A 23,387-nucleotide genomic window follows, 5' to 3' on the forward strand; every position below is an offset into this window, starting at 1 on the left:
AGAGGAGAAGGCTTAGATGGCCACTGTAGAGATGGAGAGCTAATTAGGTAATTTTAAAAGGACCGTTGTACAACAGCTTGATTGAGATTAGAAAACATAATTTAGTAGTGAAGTTGTGGCTTCCTCCAGCATCCTGGGAATAGGAGTGTATGATGAGGATAACTCAGAGTTTGGCAAGACATGAATAGGAATAAACTAAGAAAGCATGGGAATTAAGAGGAGAAAACAGTGTACACATAAAGTGATCAACCACAGGACCAACAAAATGAAGGCACAAAAGTAAAGAAACACAGCAATCACAGACTGGGAATAGAGGGAAAGAAGTCACACTGAGCAAATAAAACAAGTGTTCTACATATAATACTCAATGATTACTTCTGAATTGAAGACCATGGCTAGAGCTCAGAGTGTAGAAGACATGAAACTAGGAGCCTACATTTGGTATACAAAGCAATCTGCTAAGGCATGTAAGTCTGCCATTTGTCCTATCTAAATTCTACAAAATCCCAAAAGCCACCTTTTTTTTGGCTGGGCCTCATGTAGTACAACTACTTGATTCTCTATGATATTTGAGTTATTATAACATTTCTTTTTTGAAAGAACTTTTGGGGAGGTAGAGCCAAGATGGTAGATAAAAGGCAGAGACTCGCATGAGCACTCCCCAAGTTGCTCCAAATACCTTTAAATAATGCCTCAAAACAAATTCTAGAGTGGCAGAATTCACAAACAGATGGAGTGAAACAATTTTCCAGCCCAAGACAATTTAGAAAGTCAGCTGGAACTGAGTGAGAGTGGAATGCAGTCCAGCACAGGGGCTGCACCAGCACAAACCAGGCCCTTATTTTCCTTACCCAAATCCACCCTGAATTTTTCTGGAAGAACTCTAGGGATGTTTTCAAGTAGTCCACCTTCAGTAATATGGGCAAAGGCCTTAACATGCCCTGAACGAAGAACAGGTAACAATGTTAGGCTATAGATTTCTGCAAACCAGGAGCAGGCCTTAGGGGTGACTGAATCGGTGGCAGCAGAGGTTTCCAGACTTCTCAACCCACAGACAGTAAGGGGGTCAGACAGCTGGTCAGAAGGAGATTACAGGAGTGCCTTTGCTGGCACTGGGAGGCGGGACTCTGTCACATTGTCCATACTTAGATATGAGTTGCAGTCCTGGGTCTCAGTTCCAGAACAAAGAGGAGCACTAGCACACCAGAGCTTGTGGCTGCAGGGGAGCAGGGACCCTGGTCAAAGCCCCAAGGTGGAAACGAGTGCTTATAGTCACTTGCAAACCAAAGCGCAGGCCAGGAGAGTAGTAAATACACCTCTCTCTAGATCATACCACCTTGCAAGAACCAAAAACCTACAGGTCCCCAGAATGACCTCTGAAAATAGCTGCACAAAAAAAAACTCTGAAGCTTGAGATGGTGCCCCCTCCACTATGGAAGCAGAACCCTACTTTAGCATAGAGTTAAAAGTCAAGAAATAGGCTTGGAAATAAGTAAACAAGCAGAAAAAGATCCTGACTATGGAAAGTTACTATGTTGACAGGGAAGATCAAAACACAAACTCAGAAGAGGACAACAAAGTCAAAACTACCATATAAAGCCTCAGTGAAAAATATAAACTGGCCTCAAGCCATGGAAGAGCTCAAAAAGGATTTCAAAAATCAAGTAAGAGAGGTAGAAGAAAAACTGGAAAGAGAAATGAGAATGCTGCAAGAAAATAATGAAAAAATAATAGCTTGTAAAGGAGGCACAAAAAATACTGAATAAAATAACACCTTAAAAAAAACAGAATAGGCCAAATGGTAAAAGAGGTACAAAAATCCAATGAGGAGAATAATGCCTTGAAAAGCAGAATTGGCCAAATGGAAAAAGATATACAAAAATTCACTGAAGAAAAGAACTCATTAAAAATTAGAATTGGCCAAAAAAAAGTAGGTACAAAAGCTCACTGAAGAAAATAATTCCTTAAAAATTAGAATTGAGCAAATAGAAGCTAATGATTTATAAGATCAAGAAACAAGATCAAAAGAATGAAAAAATAGAAGAAAATGTGCAATATCTCATTGCAAAAACAACTGACCTAGAAAAGAGATCCAGGAGACATGATTTAAGAATTACTGGACTACCTGAAAGCCATGATCAAAAAAAAAAAACCGTAGACATCATCTTTCAAGAAATTATCAAGGAGAACTGCCTTGATATTCTAGAACCAGAGGGTAAAACAGAAATTGAAAGAATCTACCAATCACTTCCTATAAGAGATCCCCAAATGAAAAGTCTCCAGAATATTATAGCCAAATTCCAGAGCTCTCAGGTCAAGGAGAAAATATTGCAAGCATCCAAAAGAAACAATTCAAATATTGTGGAGCCACAGTCAGGATAACACAAGATTTAGCGGTTTCTACATTAAGGGCTTGGAATGTGATGTTCTGGAGGGCAAAAGAGCTAGGATTACAACCAAGAATCACCTACCCAGCAAAACTCAGTAGAATACTTCAGGGGGAAAAATGGGCATTCAATGAAATGGAGGACTTTCAGGCATTCCTGATGAAAAGAGCAGAGTTAAATAGAAAATTTGACCTACAAGACTCAAAAGAAGCATAAAAAAGTAAACAAGATAGAGAAATCATAAAGGATTTCCTACATGGGAAAATGACACTTGTAACTCCTAAAAACTTTCTCATTATTAGAGCAGTTAAAAGGAGTATACATAGACATAGAGTACAGGTGTGAGTTGAGTGTGATTGTATGATTATCTAAAAAATAAAATTAAGGGGTAAGAAGAATGCATTGAGAGAAGGGGAAAGGGAGAGGTAGAATGGGGTAAATTATCTGATATAAAAGAGATTTTACATGGAGAAGAAGATAAGGGAAGTGGTGGGAGGTGGAGAGGAGAGGAGTAGGAGGGGCGAGCACATGAACCTTACTCTTATCAGAAATGGCTCAAAGGGAAAATAACATACACACTCAGTTGGGTGTAGAAATCTACCTTACCATACAGGAAAGCACAAGGAGAAGGGGAAAAAATAAAGGGGGGCCTGATAGAAGGGCGGGCAGATTGGGGGAAGTAAACATCCAAAGCAAAACACTTTTGAGAATGGACAGGGTGAAAGGAAAGAGAGAGCAGGATAAACAGGGGGGAAATAGGATGAAGGGAAATATATAGTTGGTAATCATTACTGCAAAAAAAAAAATTTACAGCCAGTTTCTCCAATAAAGACCTCATTTCTCAAATACATAGAGAACTGAGTCAAATTTATAGAAAAAAAGAGCCACTCCTCAATTGATAAATGATCAAAGGATATGAACAGGTAGTTTTTAAGCAAAGTAATCAAATCTATCTAAAGGCATATGAAAAAATGCTCTAAATCACTATTGATTAGAGAAATGCAAATTAAAACAACTCTTGAGCTGCCACTACACACCTCTCATATCGGCTAATATGACAGAAAAGGAAAATGACAAATGTTGGAGGAGACATGGGAAGATTAAAACACTGTTGTGTTTCAATTTTTTTGTTTGTGTTTTAATGCACTGTTGGTGAAGTTTTATACTGATTTAACCATTCTGGAGAGCAATTTGGAACTGTGCCCAAAGGGCTATAAAATCATGCATACCCTTTGACCAAGCATATTACTACTAGGTCTGTATCCCAAAGAGATAAAAAACAAAAAAGGAAAAGGACTTGTATGTACAAAAATATTTATAGCAGAAATGATGAACAGGCAGACTTCAGAAAAACCTGGAAAGACTTATATGAACTGATGCTGAGTAAAGTGGGCAGAACCAGAACATTGTACACAGTAATAGCCACAGTGTGCCATGAATGACTTTGATAGACTTAGCTCTTCTCAGAAATGCAAGGCCCTATAACAGTTTCAAAAGACTCATGATGTAAAATGCCATCCACATCCAGAAAAAGAGATATGGAGTCTAAATGCAGATCAAAGCAAACTATCTTCTTTTTTTGTTTTGTTTTATGTTTTCCTTTCTCATGGTTACTCCCATTCATTCTAATTCTTCTTTTCAACGTGATTAATGTGAAAATATGTTTAATAGCAATGTATATGTAGAGCCTATATGGGATTGCATGCTGTCTTGGGGAGGGGGAGGAAATTTAAAACTTATGGAAGCAAATTTTGAAAACTAAAAATAAATAAATTTATTTTAAAAAATATTTATAGCAGCTCTTTCAGTGGTGGCAAAGAAGTGGAAATTAAAGGGATGCCCATCAATTGGGGAATGGCTAAACAAGTTGTGACTGAATACTCTTGTGCCATAAGAAATGATGAGCAGGGGTAGCTAAGTGGCGCAGTGAGTAGAGCACCGGCCCTGGAGTCAGGAGGACCTGAGTTCAAATCCGGCCTCAGACACTTGACACATGTACTAGTTGTGTGACCTTGGGCAAGTCACTTAACCCCAATTGCCCTGCCCCCCCCAAAAAGAAACGATGAGCAGTATGCCCTCCTAAAAACACATATATGGACTGATGCAAAGGGAAATGAGCAGAACCAGGAGAATATGGTACACAGTAACTGCGATACTGTATGATGATCTACTGTGAACAACTTAGCTATTCTCAGCAATACAATGACCCAAGAAAATTCTGAAAGACCTTATGATGAAAAGTGCTATGCATCTCCAGAGAAACTACTGATGGAGGCTGAATACAGACCAAAGATACTTTTTCTTCATTTTTCTTGGAGTTTTTTTTGTCTGTGTTTTCTTCCATAGCATGACTTACTTACATGAAAAGGTGTTTTGCATGACTACACATGAATAACCTATGTCATATTGCTTGCTTTCTCAATGAGGAGGGGATAGAGGGAAAAAATTTGAAACTCAAAATTTGAAAAAAGAATGTTAACAGGGAAAAACTATTAAATTAAAAAGAAAAAAAAACTTTTGTATTGGCTTTGGCATATAATAAAAATCCATGTCTCAATAACTGCAATAAAACATTTTACTTACTCCACCCATTGTAACTCCATGAATAAGTGCAACATAAGGCTTCTGACAAGTACCTACAAGAAATATATCTATAATTAATTTCAATACTTGAAAGCTTCAGTTTTTTGACAAAACACATAGAAATATATTTAAAGCACAAATATTTGCCATATAAATGGAGAAAATTAGAGAAGTAGTCAACAAGAGTGGTTTGAAAAATATGGATGTTATCAATCAATCCATGTTATTTCATAAAAAAAATAATTAGCAGTACACTACTTACTATTCTCTTTGTTAACATCTACTAATCACTGTAAGGTCAATATACAATGGAAATTCTTTATAATGATGGATTGGATAACCATGACCACCATTCACTTTCTCTATAGGTTAACAGTGTTCTTTCTATCTATGCTAGTTGAATTGACTTCTATAAGGCATTTTACCTGCATATGTATGTTTCAGCAGAGCAAGATGTGTGCATGTGTGCAGCTTCCTCATCATGTCAAAATGGGAATAATGATGCTCGTCCTTAATAAAGTTTAAGGCCCTATAAAAATGCAAGTTATTCTTATGTTCCATGGAAAGAGACTTCAGTTTTTACCTGCTTGCTTGCACTATCCAACTAAATACAGTTATTAATAATTCTCAGTGCAGTATATTGAGCCAGATACTTCCAAGAGAACAAGTTAGTCTTTTAATAAAATACTAGCCAATGTACAATAAGGATTTATTAAATACTATATCATACTTTAATTTTTTTATGTTAGATATGCACCTTACTTCTCAATTCTGCTTTATGACAATACACAGCACACATACCAATGGCATGGTTCAGGGTATACTCTTCTCTGAAGAAGACCTGAGTCAATTTCTGTTTTGCCTTCCCTGCCTCTGACATGACTGGAAAAGAAAAAGAGTAAAATCTCAAACAGAATAGGGTGAAAGTTTTTTAACACCAAATGTTCAAAAGTTATATGATTTTGTCATAATCACTGGTAAAAAAATCTCTAAAAGGGCTATCCACATACTCTTAAAAACTATAAGATGGCTTAGATGTCATCTAGTTGAACCTCAGCATTTTATAAAGAAAATGTAAAGGATCATAGGATTTGGAAGTGGAATGTTCCTTAATCATCTTTCATTTCAGAGATAAGGAAACTGCGGATCTAAGAGAGTAAGTGAATTCCCCAAAGTCACAAAGACAGTAAGTTACAAGAGGCCTGATTTAAACCCCAGTGCTCTGAATCCAAATTCACAACTATTGACCACCATACCATACCACTTCCAGACAGATAGGGCTAGTTAGAGTAAGTCACTTGCCCCAAGTCACATAGCTAATCAGTGGCAGAGCCAGGACTAGAACTCAGGTCTCTGAGCTTCCAGTCTAGTGGTCTTTCCACTACACCATGTAGTTCTCATCCCTGAATCTATTGTCTTAGTTAGGCTCTGTTCATTTTTCTTTTAAACTTTTAATTTCTCCCACTAGGAACTACCTATTTCCTACATGATTTTATCTCCATGCAACCTTTAATAATGAGATTTTAATTTATTTGAATCCCACCACTGGTTATAGGCAAGAAATAAGTGCTAGTCTGCATATAAAAATATTCATATAATAACGTTATTTGTGATAACAAAAAGATAGAAACAAACCACGTACCTAACTACTGAAAAGTGTTCAATTAGACTGTGGAATACAAATGTAATAGAGTACTATATATATGGAATGAAGAATTCAAAGAATTATGGGAATATATACAAAATAATCAGAGTGAAGAAAGCGAAAGCAAAAGAATAACACATTCACTGCAAATATGTAATAAAAGCATTAAAACAGCAATAAGACTATTACTTAATGCAATGGACACAAATGGTACATCCTTTTAAGATTAGTACAGTTTTTCATTCTTCTGCAAGCAAATAACAAAAATGAATCATCACAAATACAATTTGCAATCAGTTTTATGCATTGTCTTAATGGTTTTATTATATTTTATTTGTTTTGTTAAGACAAAATTCATCATTCTGAAAAATAATATTGTTGGTTATTCATTACTACTTTCTTGTTAATCCTCTAGAATTTGTTTCTGTCTTCTTTCAAAATATGCCAACTCTTGATTCCCTCTAAGCTTTAAAATGAAATTTGACATCTGCTTCTTTCATCTTACCTTTCTTTGATCAGTCTGAAAGCATTTTATCCATCTGCTCCCTTTTGAATCAACCCTACTGCTGCTTCTCTTATTCAAAAACAGGTATGATTCTAAATAAAAGTTCTGTTCAAACAAGCCATTTCTGTACTCTAAACAAGTTTGCTTTGAGCCTTCATTGTAATATTTCCCAAATTAGTATATAGATATAATGTAACATCAAAAGATAAATAGGGTATTTCACACATATAGATTTTTTTCAAGGTACTAGGAAAAATAAGTAGGTCAAAAATATCAAGGGGAAAAATAAAAGGAAACTTGCCATGCCAGATTTTAAAACATAAAGATACAGAAACAGAACAAAAAGTATATAGTTTGTGCCTGAAAAACCCAAGATTATGACAATGACTCATTTATACAATACTTCAGGGTTTACAAAGCTCTTTCCCTACAACAGTCCTGTAAAGAAGGAAATGCAAGTATTACCATTACTATTCCATACCTGAGGGAAGTTAAATGGCTCACCAAGGATCATTGCCCATTCAAGAGCTGAACCTAAGTCCTCCTAATTTTTATCATACTACAATGCTTTCCTAAGACACTATGAAAAACTTTGGAAAAAAGAACCATGTTTTAATAAAAGTTTTAAGGAAAACTAAATAGTAGTATGATGAAAAGTTAGTTTTTAGAACCATCCTTCTACCCACATATTATTTTTAAAAAATCTAACTGATTGATGATTCAATAATTTTTGAACATTCAAAATCTGAGGTGATTCTATTATTCCTTTTTTCTACCAAATGAAGAAAATAATAATTTTTTATCAAACAAATAAGACATCACTGGAAACAAAATGGATTCTTCTATTTGAAAAAAAATAGTACAAGAAAAAAACAATGTACCCAGAATAAAAATAAAAGGATTGAGTAAATATAATTAGGATACATATATGTGATAAAAAGCTGAATCTCATCTAGCAGAGTGGCGCAGTGGAAGTGCACCCAGAGGTCAATGGATCAAAATCATCCTCTGCTCGTAAGCCGCACTGGGGCTGCTAGGTAGCACAGTGAGTAGAGCACTGGCCCTGGAATCAAGAGGACCTGCATTCAAATCCGGCCTCAGACACTTGACACATGTACTAGCTGTGTGACCTTGGGCAAGTCACTTAACCCCAATTGCCCTGCCTTCCTCCCTTCAAAAAAAAAAAGCTGAATCTCTAAGAAACTTACATGAATTTACAAAAAAAATACCCATTGTCCTCGGGAGAAGTGCTGGAAATATATCAACATGCTATTACTAGGCACATAATCCAAGGAGATCAAACGCACAGGGAAAAGTCCAAAATATACAGACTTATTTATTCAAGCACATTTTGTAGTAGCAAATAACTGGAAGCAAAATGGGTACCTATCAACTAAGGAAAGGCTAAACAAATTGCTCTATATGGATGTGAAGTACTGCTGTGCTGTAAGAAACAATAATAAGAATTCAGAAAAACTTGGTAAGACTTTTATGAACAGACACAAAACAAAGTAGACAGAACGAGGACAACTATTTATATGATGAGCACAATAGCGTCAAAGAAAAAAATACTGAAAAATATCAGACTGATCAGTGCAGTGACCAGTTGTGACTTAAAAGGGCTGTTGAAGTATATCTCACACTTCTCAATATAACAGTGTCTTCTGACACTGCCATCACCATGCCACAGGCCCTCATCACCTCATGCCTGCACTACCATAACAGCTTGCTGGTTGGTTTCCCTGGCACAAGTCTCTCCTCACTCCAATTCATCCTCCACTCAGCTGTCAAATTAACCTTCCTAAAGCACAGATCTGACCAAGTAATTCCCCTATTCAATAAACTCCAAGGGCTCCCTATCACCTCCAAATATAAAATCCCCTCTTCAGTGTTTTAAGCCCTTCATAACCTGTCCCCTTCCTACCTCCTAGTCTTCTTACACCTTACTCCCTTCAACATATTATGTGATCTATTAATACTGCCCTCCTTCCTGTAAGAGGCTCCACCTCTCAACTCTGCGTTTCACCTGTTTTTCCCCATGCCTGGAATTCTCTCCCTCTTCATCTTCTTATTTCTTTGGCTTCCCTCAAGTCCTAGGGACTAAAATCCCACCTTCTGCCAGAAGCCTTTCCAGATCCCCCTGAATGTTACTGCCTTCCCTCTATTGATTATTTCCAATTTACTATTTATATTATACATATATACACAGCCACATATAATATATATGTATGCTTGAGTATGTGTGTGTTTAACTTGTACAAATCTGTTTCACGATGTCTAATCCATTAGACTGTGAGCTCCTTGAGACCAGTGACTGTCTTTTGCCACTCTTTGTATCCCTAAGGGTTTAGCATAGTATCTGGAACATAATAGGTGACTAATAAATGCTTACTGACTTATCTGCATTTGATAATAAAAAGTTTTGCAAGGAGCTCTGATCTGAAATTTTATGTTTTATCCCATTTAAACTAGAGATTATATTTGAAGGATCCCAGAAAAGAGGTTAATATATGTTATCTGAGCCTACAACCTAACTGGCAGTTGAATCAAGAAGGAACATAGCAGAGACAGGCTGTGACCGCACTGATATATCACTGTAGGCCACAGACAGATGGCATTAAAAATCAAAGCTCTGGGGAGAAGGGTTTAGTTTAAAAAAAAAGTCAGCTCCCTAACAGGCCAAATATCTCTTGCCTCATGACATAACAGACTTCCCACTGACTTGCTACCAACAAATAAATAGGTACAGGAGCTCGCCATCACAACCAGGCCTGGTTCAAGCCCAACCTCGCAGTCTTCATCTGGGAAAGCAATTCCTATGGAAAATGGGCCAGCAATCCCTACCAAGTGCCAATCAAATCCCACACAAAGGGCAGAGAGACCTGCCTAGAAGAAATAGCAAGGCACCCTAAGAGAGAAACAGGAGGCAACAAGTGCCAAACAAGTCAAAGCACCATCACCACCTTGACTATCATCTCCCCCTAGTCCCATACCTACTTCCAGCCCAATCCTCACAGCCATCCATTCAGGGAACCAACTTCTGTGAGAAGGGGTGAGCCAAATGTCAATCACACACAGAGCAAGGCACCCTAATAGGGACAGGACGCAGCATGTGTCAAGTAAGTAAAATCACCTTCACCATTTTCTTTCAGATCCTAAAGGAGAAAGCCCATTACCCTAAATCTAAGAGCCTTGGGAAGAATAATGCTTCCAGCTCAGTGTGCTAAGCCATCATCCTGGGAAACAACTCCAGGGAAGAGGCAGCCTGGCAACTGTTCCTACAGGGGCTGCAGCCAGAGCTACTGAAGATCTAAAAAAGAAAGCTCTAGCCACCAAGTTTCTCAACACTGTCAAACAGTTCAACATCAAAAACTGATATGATATTATCAGTGGAAATGACATTAAATAAGCTAAATACCATCTATTTTGCCAATGTACCCTAAGGACTTCGGGGCATCTCCATCTGACTTGCAGTTGAAACATGCATATGTTTTCTCCCCATTAGAATGTGAGTTCTTTGAGAGAAGGGACTGTCTTAATTTTCTACTTGTATCTCCATTGGTTTGCACATAGTAAGCTCTTAATAAATGCTTTATTCAGTTATTCATTCAATCATTCACCCTGAAATTCTGCTACCACAACTAGTTTCTTGCCTCTATCTCAATTTCCTGAATTTTTGAACTCCCAAAGACACTTAGTACTTACTGACTGCCTGGTCTCCTGATTTAGGAGGGCTTGGATCCTGATTCAGACCCTACCCCTCTTTCCTAACAATAGTTTGCCCCTCCACAGGCCTAGTATTCACCCTAATAATTAGCATGTGCCAGCCTTCTCCCAGTAGGAAATAATAATGTCATGAACATTAAAAGGAAATACAAAATTCAGTTTAGTAAATATAGATTTCATATGGTAATATATAGAGAATATTTCAACATATAAATTATTCAGTTATTCTTTTCTACTGGAGGGCCCTGGAAAGTCAAAATCAGAAAGCTTACAAGCAATATCTACCAATATCAATCACCAACAGTTGACAATATAACAAGTTCTCTAATCTCAGAAGAAAACTTATAGTTAAACTAGGGAAGTTTGTTAAGATAGTCCTTTCTGGCTAAACTGTTTACATCCCTACATGTGAAGGTAATACTTTTAATTCTTAAGCATTGTATCACTATTAGTGCAGTTAAAATGTGTATACATAGACAAAGGGTGTGGGTAAGTGACTTTGAGGGGATGATATAAAAAAATTAAGGGGTAAGAAAGAGTATTACATTGGGAGCAGAAGAGAGGAAGTGGTTGAATGGGATAAATTATCTCACATGAAGAGGCACAAATACAGAACAAAACTATACTAGTGGAGGACCTCAACTTTCCCATCTCAATGCTAGAAAAATCCAATCACAAAATAAACCCAAAAAAGTTAAGAAGGTGAATGGAATTTTAGAAAAGTTAGATATGACAGACCTCTGGAGAAAACTGAATGGGGATAGAAAAGAATATACCTTTTTCTCAGTGGTACATGGCACCTACACAAAATTTGATCATGTATTCGAGCATACAAACATCAAAATCCAGTGCAGAAAGTCAGAAATATTAAACGCATCCTTTTCAGATCATGATGCAATAAAAGATATGTGTAATAAAGGGCAATGAAAAGATAAACTAAAAATTAACTGGAAACTAAATAATTTAATTCTAAAGAACGAGTGGGACAAAGAAGAAATCAGAGAAACAATCAATAACTGCATAAAAGAGAATGACGATAATGAGAAAACATACCAAAATTTGTAGGATGAAGCCAAAGCAGTTCTTAGGGGAAATTTTATATCTCTAAATGCTTACATGAATGAAATAGAGAAAGAAAAGATCAATGAACTGGGCATGCAACTAAAAAAAGCTAGAAAAAGAACAAATTAAAAATCCCCAATTAAATACCAAATTAGAAATTCTGAAAATCAAAGGAGAGATTAATAAAATTGAAATTAAGAAAACTATAGAATTCTAAGAGTTGGTTTCATGAAAAAACCAATAAAATAGATAAACCTTTGCTTAATTTGATTTTAAAAAAAAGAAAACCAAATTGCCAGTATCAAAAATGAAAAGGGTGAATTCACTACCAATGAAGAGGAAATTAAAACAATAATTAGGAGCTATTTTGCCCAGCTGTATGACAATAAATCTAACAATCCAAGTAAAATGGATAAATGCTCAAAAAAATATAAATTGTCCAGATTGATAAAAGAGGAAATAAAATACTTAACCCCATTTCAGAAAAAGAAATTGAACAAGCTATCAATGAACTCCCCAAGAAAAATATCACCAGGGCCAAATGGATTTGCAAGTGAATTCTACCAAATGTTTAAAGAACAATTAATTCCAATACCATGTAAACTATTTGGAAAACCTCAAAATCAAATGTAGAAAGGCAGAAATATTACATACATCATTATCAGAGTATAACGAAATAAAAATTACATTCAATAAAGGGAAGTGAAAAAACAGAAAAAATTAATTGGAAACTAAATAATCTAGTCCTAAAAAATAAATGAGTCAAAGAACAAATCATAGAAACAATCAATAATTTCACGAAGGAGAATGACAATGATGAGACAACATACTAAAATTGATAGGCGTGTGGGATGAAAGACCTTCACCAATTAAAAGTTAATTTATAATAAGGAGACATCTCAGGGTGTGAACAGAAATAAATTTTATTCCATTCTCGAGAACAGGGCATCCTCTGCTAGCACAGAGCAGAACCAGCAAAGGAGGCAAAGTACAAGAGGCAAAGCACCAATAATTATACCTAACATGAGAGAATTCCCGCCCACCTCTGACCCTTCTCACCATTGGCTGGGAGGCGGGCTTACAATCTGAGCACAAAAGCTAGACAAAGAACTGGGAAATCAAGGCACAGACACTCCAATTCCCATTCCCTTAGTTAATGATTACAACTGAGGTGACATCTATAAATCTAAAGAAGGAGAACAGGATAAGGGGAGGGGGAGACCCTCTCCATTCTTTTACAGTACTTTTACAGTAAAGGAAAGCAGGTCACATTGACCCTATTCTTACTGAGCAAATCTTTAAACCAGAACCATAAGAAAGAACAAAAAGTTTCAGGACAAACTTTCCCAGAGGCTGAGCCATCAGACTCTCATGGCCTCAGAATTCTTCCACTTCCCTATTTCTTGATTTTTAAACATTTCTTAGTATAGATACAGATACATATATTTATACATATCTTCCCTGTGAAGTCTTCACATTTTATTTACCTCACACAATAGGATACAGCTGAAGGAGTAGTTAAGGGAAAATTTATTTCTCTAAATTCTTACATCAATAAAACAGAGAAAAGAGCAGATCAATGAATTGGGAATGCAACTAAAAAAAAAAGAAAAAGGACAAATTAAAAATTCATAATTGAGCACCAAGTTGGAAATCCTGAAAACCAAAGGTGAGATTAATAAAACTGAAAGTAAGAAAACTATTGCACTAATAAATAAAACCAGGAGCTGGCTTTATGAAAAAAACCACAACAAAAAATCAAATAAGATACATAAACCATTGTTTTATTTGATTTGAAAAAAAACACCAAATTTCCAGTATCAAAATTGAAAAGGATGAATTCACCACCAATGAAGAAGAAATTAAAGCAATCATTAGCAAATATTTTGTCCAATTATATTATTGCCAATAAATCTGACAATCTAAGCAAAACCAATAAATATTATAAAAATATAATTTGCCCCATTAACAGAAGAGGAAATAGGAAACTTAAATAGCCCCAGTTTGAACAAGCCATCAATGAACTCCCTAAGAAAAAATCCCCAGGGCTAGAAGGATTTACGAGTGAATTCTACCAAACATTTAAAGAACAATTAATTCCAATGCTGCATAAACTATTTGGAAAAACAGGCAAAAGAGTCCTACCAAGTTGATTTTATGACACAAATATGGCGCTGATATCTAATCCAGGAAGAGCCAAAACAGAGAAAGAAAATTATAAACCAATTTCCCTAATGAATGTTGAAGCAAAAAAAATTTTAGATAAAATATTAACAAGGAGATTGCAGTAATATATCACAAGGAGTATACACTATGACCAGGTGGGATTTATAAATAGTAACTGTTTCTCTTTTGAACAGGAACCCTGAGGGTCTTCCCCTCCCAATTTGATTTTTTTTTTAATTTTTGATTAAAGGGGTCATCCCTTGATTAACTTCTTAAAGAGGCCTATTCACTGAATAGGTGTTACCTCACTCAAAATGAGAACCTGAAAAGACCTTAGCCTGAAAGGGCCAGGGTCTCTTAATTCATCCTGAGCCATCTCCAGTCATTCCAGTGAATATCAGGCCACTGGGCCCAGACGGCTCTAGAGGAGAAAGTGAGGCTGGTGACCTTACACAGACTTCTCTCACTCAAATCAAAGACAACTGCAAGTCACGTCATCATTTTCCTGATGTCATGGTCCTCTTCGAAAATAAAGGACAAACACAATAATACCAGGAATGCAGGGCTGTTTCAACATTAGGAAAACTATCAGCATAACGTTGACCATATCAACAACAAAAACAACCCAAATCATATGATAATCTCAATAGAAGGAGAAAAAGCTTTCAACAAAATATAACACCCATTCCTATTAAAAAACACAAGAGAGCATAGGAATATATGAAGCTCTCCTTAAAATGGTAAGTAGTATCTATCTAAAACCATCAGTAAGTTTTATCTGTAATGGAGATAAGCTAGAAGTCTTTCCAGTAAGACTGGGGTGAAGCAAGGATGCCTATTATCACCACTGTTATTCAATATTGTACTAGGAATGTTAGGTATAGCTGTAAGAAAAATAAATTGAAATTAGAATAGGCAATGAAGAAATAAAACTATCACTCTTTGAATATATGATGGTATACTTAGAGAATCCTAAAAAATCAACTAAAAAACTACTTGAATTAATTAGCAACTTTAGTAGTTGCTGTCATCAGCATTTCTATATGTTACCAACAAAGCCCAGCAGCAAGAGATAGAGAAAGAAACTCCATATAAAATAACTGGAGACAATTACTTGGGAGTCTATCTGCCAAGACAAACCCAGGAACTACAGAAACACAATTATAAACATAATTATAAAACAACTTGCACACAAAGTCAGATCTAAAACATGGGAAAAATAGCAATTATTCATGAGTAGGCCAAGCCAATATAATAAAAATGTCAATTCTGCCTAAATTAATTTACTTATTCAGTGCTATACCAATCAAACTAACAAAAAATTATTTTATAGAGCCAGAAAAAATAACAACAAAATTCATCTGGAAGAACAAAAGGTAGAGAACATCAAGGGAATTAATGAAAAAAATGCAAAGAAAGTAGCCTAGCCATACCAGATCTCAAACTATATTATAAAGTGGTAACCATCAAAACTATCTAGTACTGGCTAAGAAACAGAGTGGAGGATAAAGGGAATAAATTAGGTATACAAGACACAGTTGTAAATGACCATAGTAACCTAGAATTTGATAAACCCAAAGACCCCAGCTTCTGGTATAAGAACTCACTATTTGACAAAAACTGCTGGGAAAACTAGAAAACAACATGAGAGAAACTGAGTATAGACTAACATCTTATACTATATACCAAGATAAGGTCAAAATGGGTACATGATTTAGACATAAAGGGTAATACCATAAGCAAATCAGGAGAGAGTAAAGAATAATTTTCCTGTCAGATCTATGGAGAAGGGAAGAATTTATGACCAAACAAGAGATAAAGAGCATTACAAAATGTAAAATAGATTATTTTGATTACATTAAATTAAAAAGGTTTTGCAGAAACAAAACTAATGCAACCAACATTAGAAGGAAAGAAGAAAGCTGGGAAACAATTTTTACAGCAAGTGTCTCTAACAGAGGACTCATTTATCAAATACATAGAGAACTGAGTCAAACTTATAAGACTACAAATCATTCCCCAATTGAAAAATGGTCAAAGAATATGAACAGGCAGTTTTCAGACAAAGAAATCAAAGCCATCTATAGTCATATTAATAAATGCTCTAAATCACTATTGATGAGAGAAATACAGATTACAAACAACTCTGAGGTACCACCTCACACCTAACATATTGGCTAATATAATAGGAAAGGAAAATGATAAATATTGGAGAGGACATGGAAAAATTGGGCCACTAATGCACTGCTGGTGAAGTAGTGAACTGATCCAACTATTGTGGAGAGCAGTTGGGAACTATGCCCAAAGGGATATAAAACTGTGCATACCCTTTGATCCAACAATACCATTACTAAGTCTGTATATGAGGAAGAGAGAGAAAGAAAGAGAAAGAAAAGGAGAAAGAGAGAGAGAGAGAGGATCTATTTTACAAAAATACTTGTAGCAGCTCTTTTGGTAGTAGCAAAGAATTAGAAATTGAGGGAATGTTCATCAATTAGGAAATGGCTGAACAAGTTGTCGTATATGATTGTAATGGAATACTATTGTGCTATAAGAAATAATGAGCAGAATGTTTTCAGAAACACCTGAAAAGACTTACACAAACTGATGCCAAGTGAAGTGAGCAGAACCAGGACAACACTGTACACAGTAACAGCAATAATGTATGATGATCAACTGTGGATGACTTAGCTATTTTCAGAAATACAATAATCCAAGACAAGTGCAAAAGACTCATGATGCTATCAATATCCAGAGAATGAACTAATGAAGTCTGAATGCAATCAAAGCATACTATTTTCACTTTATTTTTTTAATGGTCCTTTTCTTTTGGCCTGTTTCTCCTTTCATAACACAACTAATATGGAAATATTTTTATATGCTTACATATACATAATCTATATTAAATTGCTTACTGTCTTAGGGTGTAATGGTGAGGGAGGGAGGGAGATAAACTGGTACTCAAAATTTTTTTAAATGAATGTTAAAAACTGTCTTCACATGTAATTGGAAGAATAAAATTCTGTAACTAAATAAATAAGTGAATGGATTAATAAATAAAAAGGCCTTTCTGAATACCAAAAAAGTTAAGAGATGGAGGTAGAGCCAAGATCGCGGCTGGAAAGCAGGGACTTGCATGAGCTCCCTGCCAGGTCCCTTCAAAAACCTATGAAAAATGGCTCTGAAAAAATTCTAGAACTGCAGAACCCACAAAACAGGAGAGAAAAGCAGGGCTCCAGCCCAGGACAGCCTGTATGGTCGCTGGGTGAGGTCTATCGCGAACAAAGCTGGGAGTGGAATGGAGCAGAGCCCAGCGTGGGTGGCGGCAGGACCAACCAGACCAGGAGCCAGGCGGAACAGGCCCTAGCGCCCTGAATCAGTGAGCTGTGGCAGTTACCAGACTTCTCAACCCACAAACACCAAAGACAACAGAGAAGGTTAGTGCGAAAAGCTGCTGGGACAGAGTGGAAGGAGTTCGCAGTTTGGCCACCACCCCAGGGACAGCGGGGGAAGTGCACCTACAGAACTACCTCTGCAGTTGCTTTCAGCCCCAGGCCCACCTGGTGGGAGGAATTAAGTAGCAGATCAGAGCTGTAGTGCAGAGCCTACTTAAGATCTGAGTCAGGTCCAGGTTGGTGGTTCTTGGGGGAGAAGGAATGCTGGTGTGGCAGAGCTGGCTGTATAGAAATAGCTCTGAAAACAACAGCGCATCCCCTCAAACTTGGAACAAAGTACCCCTTACTCTACATGCAGTCATACCCTGCTGGAAAACTCAAGGGTCAAGTTAGTTGGCTGGGAACATGGTCAGGCAGCAAAAATGCACTCAGATTCAGTCTCAGACTTTGGAATCTTTCTTTGGTGACAAAGAAGACCAAAACACACAACCAGAAGAAGTCAACAAAGTCAATACCCTACATCAAAAGCCTCCAAGAAAAACATGAACTGGTCTAAGGCCATGGAAGAGCTCAAAAAGGATTGGAAAAGCAAGTTAGAGAAGTAGAGGAAAAATTGGGAAGAGAAATGAGAAGGATGAGAGAAAACCATGAAAAACAAGTCAATGACTTGCTAAAGGAGACCCCAAAAAATACTGAAAAAAATACTGAAGAAAACAACACCTTAAAAATAGACTAACTCAAATGGCAAAAGAGTTCCAAAAAGCCAATGAGGAGAAGAATGCCTTGAAAGGCAGAATCAGTCAAATGGAAAAGGAGGTCCAAAAGACCACTGAAGAAAATATCAACTTAAAAATTAGATTGGAGCAAGTGGAAGCTAGTGACTTTCTGAGAAATCAAGATATTATAAAACAGAACCAAAGGAATGAAAAAGTGAAAGACAATGTGAAATATCTCATTGGAAAAACCACTGACCTGGAAAATAGATCCAGTAGAATTTAAAAATTAGTGGACTACCTGAAAGCCATGATCAAAAAAAAGAGCCTAGATATCATCTTTCAAGAAATTATCAAGGAGAACTGCCCTGATATTCTAGAGCCAGAGGGTAAAATAGAAATTAAAAGAATCCACCAATCGCCTCCTCAAAAAGATCCCAAAAAGAAAACTCCTAGGAATATTGTTGCCAAATTCCAGAGCTCCCAGATCAAGGAGAAAATACTGCAAGCAGCTAGAAAGAAACAATTTGAGTATTGTGGAAACATAATCAGAATAACACAAGATCTAGCAGCTTCTACATTAAGGGATTGAAGGGCTTGGAATACGATATTCCGGAGGTCAATGGAGCTAGGATTAAAACCAAGAACCACCTACCCAGCAAAACTGAGTATCATGCTCCAAGGCAAAATATGGACTTTCAATAAAATAGAGGACTTTCAAGCTTTCTCAGTGAAAAGAACAGAGCTGAATAGAAAATTTGACTTTCAAACACAAGAATCAAGAGAAGCATGAAAAGGTAAACAAGAAAGAGAAATCACAAGGGACTTACTAAAGTTGAACTGTTTTGTTTACATTCCTACATGGAAAGATGATGTGTATAATTTATGAGACCTCAGTATTAGGGTAGCTGAAGGGAATATATATGTGTGTGTGTGTGTGTGTGTGTGCGCGTGTGTACATATATATGTATATATATATATGTGTGTGTATGTATGTATGTGTATATATAGACAGAGGGCACAGTGTGAGCTGAATATGAAAGGATGATATCTAAAAAAATAAAATCAAATTAAGGGATGAGAGAGGAATATATTGAGAGAGGGAGAAAGGGAGAGATGGAATGGGGTAAATTATCTTCCATAAAAGTGACAAGAAAAAGCAGTTCTGTAGGAAGAGAAGAGGGGGCAGGTGAGGGGGAATGAGTGAATCTTGCTCTCATCAGATTTGACCTGAGGAGGGAATACCATACACACTCAATTGGGTATCTTACTCCACAGGAAAGAAGGAGGAAGAAGATAAAAAAGGGCGGACAATAGAAGGGAGAACAGATAGGGGGAGAAGGTAATCAAAAGAAACACTTTTGAAAAGGGACAGGGTCAAGGCAGAAAATTCAATAAAGGGGGATGGGTTAGGAAGGAGCAAAATACAGTTAGTCTTTCACAACATGAGTATTGTGGAAGGGTTTTACATAATGATATGCATGTGGCTTATGTTGAATTGCTTGCCTTTTTAGGGAAGGTGGGTGTGGAGGGAAGAGGGGAGAGAATTTGGAACTCAAAGTTTTAAAAACAGTTGTTCAAAAACAAAAAATAAAAGTTTTTGCATGCAACTAGGAAATAAGATACACAGGCAATGGGGCATAGAAGTTTATCTTGCCCTCCAAGAAAGTAAGGGAAAAGGGGATGGGAGGGGAGTGGGGTGACAGAAGGGAGGGCTGACTGGGGAACGGGGCAACCAGAATATATGCCATCTTGGAGTGGGCGGGAGGGTAGAAATGAGGAGAAAATTCGTAATTCAAACTCTTGTGAAAATCAATGCTGAAAACTAAGTATATTAAATAAATTAATTAATTAAAAAAAAGAAAGAACACAGAAGGAAACACCAAAAAGTGCAAAGGGAAACACAGATTAGGAAATTTTGTTACGATGTTAATATTTATAATATACTTTAAAAAACAAACAAAATATGATGGAAATTCACAATCCAATATAATGATCCTCTTTTTAAATTCTTTGTATACTGGAATATTCATATTTGATGACTAATTTCATAATTAAAAATTTAAGCTTTCAAAAAAAAGTTAAGGGACAATTATTCTTTTCATATTTTTAATGTCCTTAAAAGTTATCAATTCTGAGGCAAATCTGAATTTCCCTTAACAACAGGAATTAATGAAGTGGAGGGGCATAAATAAAGAAATTACTTATATATGTAGAATCACCTTAGTAATTTCAAAATAATTTATGGCATTATATATTCTGTTGAATCAAAAAGGTATGGCTGGTCTTAAATATCTCATTTTAATATAAGTGCTGTAATTTCAGATGTGATTCTGTTTTCTATGATTCAACTATACCTGCTCATACTAAATATTATCTTATTTAACCAAAAAAGAAACATGATCAAATGTCGATTAGCAAATATTAAATCCTTACCCCCATGTTCCCAAACTATGTGCACAGGGGTGGCACATGGCGTTTCAAATTTTCAAGGGAAACAGTGATACTCAACATCTGTGAGACACCTTGAGAACTACCACCTAGAGGTAGTTCACAGATCCAACACTAGATCAACCTACATTGGTATCAATGACATTCTCAAATATTTAATATACACTGTTATTTACTGATACTTTCAGCTATGACAGTAACTTCTTGAGGTCTGCAAAGCCGAGTTTGCATCTGCTGCTATTAAGGGAAAAAAAGTACCTTGTGGAAATCACCACAGAAAATGAAATGAGGAAGGCAATTTCATATCTGATTCCAAGGTTTAAGAACTTGTACAATGCCCAATAGGTGCATACATCCCATTCATAAGTAATTGTGGTTGTTTAAGAATGAAACAAAAATATTTTTTCGTTGAATTTATGTGTATTATTTTTTCAAATGACTACTAAGTTGTTAGGACATATTAAGTTAGTAGGACCTAACTAGTTAGTAAACTGAGCTATTAACTATTTATTTTAACCTAGTGGTCACTATGAAAAAATTACTGAGATGATAAAGTCACCATAAAAAAATTTAAGAATCTCTGACTGACCTCACTATAAATTTATCAAACTCTAAAATCATATTTATAATTACAGAATACCATATCTTGAACTTTTAAATGACTACTTTCATTTTAATAAAATTTTAGTGAGTTATAAACCCAATTTTGTAGACTTTAACTAGAGGAATTCAAATATACTCAGTATACAGTAGTATACAATCATATATTAATTTCAAGGTTATAGCCAATGTAACTCTGAATTGGCTTTGAAATCATTTCATACCCAATTTACTGAGGAAATGTAACATATTCACAATAGCAGTTCTTTCCCATTATCTGAAAAAAAAATGACAAAACGACACATTAACAATACTGCCTGAATGCCATGTCCACAAAAGTCAAGGATTGTAGCTCAAATATCTTCTCTGACAGCTCTCTTCTATAATCCTCTTCCCCATCTCTACATAGCACTAAGTGCACACACTGGACAGTTGAGACTTTAAATCAAAAAGGCACATTTTTTAAAAAGTGTTTCAGCTTACATATCAGACATATGATTAAAACTTAACTACTGCTCAAACTATAAAGCACAATTATATCTATTACTATTTAAAAATGTCAGTTACATTAAAAAAATGTTTTGAAGTAAAGAACAAATTTTTTACCTTTGATATCACCTCCAGCACAGAAAGCCTTTTCTCCAGCTCCCTTTATAATTATCAAAGAAGTTTCTGGTTCTTGTTCCCATTTCTATTCAAATACAAAAGAAGAAGCTAAGAATAGCAACTGACATTCATCTAGTACTTTAAAGTTTCTCTTTTCTGTGTACAAGTATTATTTTCCCAGCAGAGCATAAAGTTTTTGAAGGCAAAGTCTATTTGATTTTCTCTGGTACAAAGAATGGTATTAAGGGAGGACAAGTATATTTATATTTTAAAAAATAAATACAATTTTTAAAAAAATAAAAGACCTACAAACCTTTAACTGTGAATACATCTGTTGTACCATGGAGAGAGTCAATGTGTTCAGAGCCTTTGGTCTGTTTAATGTTATCACTCCTGCACAGCCTTTTCTTTCCAAGAACACCTCTGGTTCTGAGTTTGTGTGCTTAGACATTCCCTTTATGGGCAAAAGACAAAAATTTTATAATAGTGTTAGGTTGGGTTTTTTTTTTTTAGTTTTGGTACATATGACAATATAATTATTTTATTTCCTAGAACTTTACTGGCTGTCATAATTAAGTAGAATTAGGTGTACTATATTTCACAAACTTTTCCTGAAATCTTCTGAATACTTATGTTCTACAAATAAATTATTTTTCTAAAGCAAGCTATATATGGTGTAATATCTTTAAAAGTTCAATAGGATGAACCTATTGATTTATAGTATTGTATGCAATTAGGATAGTATTTGCTCCCTGGATTCAGACAAACACTGAAGTATTTACCCAACTGTCTACTGCCTTAAAGCCTTACAATTTGATTGTCATTTTTCACTGCTCAGCAAGAGTATAACACTGTTAGGATTACAATGTGTGAACTATAAGTCCAGAACTTTGCTATGTTCAACTGCATGATTCATGGCACATTTTAACACACTCAACACATTCCTTCTTCGAATTGCAAGAGTTACCAATATTACATGGAAAGGAATTACAGCACATGATTGAAATGAGCTTTTAAAATTCAATACTGGATTGCTAATGAAAACTACAAAGAGACAGCAAAGCCACACACCAAGAAACCTAGACAAAAGGTCAATATCATATAAAACTAAGAAATAGACTAATAATTTCTTTAAAATGTGGTTGGATAGTTTATTTATTGAAAAGGGTTTTTTAAATCCACTTTGCAGAGAAAATTGTAAGAGGGAATGGAAGGTGTTAGTGATTGCCCCAAAAAAGAAAAGAATAACAGTGAAACATTTAAAAGCGCACAAAAGAGTGCAGCAGGTTATTTGAAAAGGATACAGATAAGCAGAGCAGGCATAGTATTACCATATTAAATTTATTTTGTACTTTTAAAAGAATATTCTGTACATTATGTAGATTCAGGATTTCATACATTAAGAAATCCAAAATCAGTCCCTAACTAATGAAAATTGTCATTTGTGTTGGTAAGCAAAATGGCCTTTGTTTTCTTTGAGTAATTCAGTGTATTTCATTAAGCCTTACTAAGTGCTGGGCCCCAGGCCCAGAGCCCTGTTAGGTGTGG

The 23,387-nt window shown here is 35.7% G+C and overlaps 1 protein-coding gene across 1 annotated transcript in view; it reads right to left on the bottom strand.

The window, feature by feature from the left end:
* HIBCH (3-hydroxyisobutyryl-CoA hydrolase) overlaps window positions 1–23,387 on the bottom strand; it is a 105,849-nt gene that overhangs the window by 59,814 nt on the left and 22,648 nt on the right. The window contains exons 3-6 of the mRNA XM_036745573.1: window positions 22,153–22,293; window positions 21,840–21,924; window positions 5,772–5,852; window positions 4,971–5,023 (exon numbers count right to left, since the gene is read on the bottom strand). Of these exons, the coding sequence (XP_036601468.1) occupies window positions 4,971–5,023; window positions 5,772–5,852; window positions 21,840–21,924; window positions 22,153–22,293 (360 nt within the window). The remainder of the gene's footprint in view (window positions 1–4,970; window positions 5,024–5,771; window positions 5,853–21,839; window positions 21,925–22,152; window positions 22,294–23,387) is intronic.

The sequence above is a fragment of the Trichosurus vulpecula genome, chromosome 2 (genome assembly GCF_011100635.1).
Source record: "Trichosurus vulpecula isolate mTriVul1 chromosome 2, mTriVul1.pri, whole genome shotgun sequence".
NCBI lineage: Eukaryota > Metazoa > Chordata > Mammalia > Diprotodontia > Phalangeridae > Trichosurus > Trichosurus vulpecula.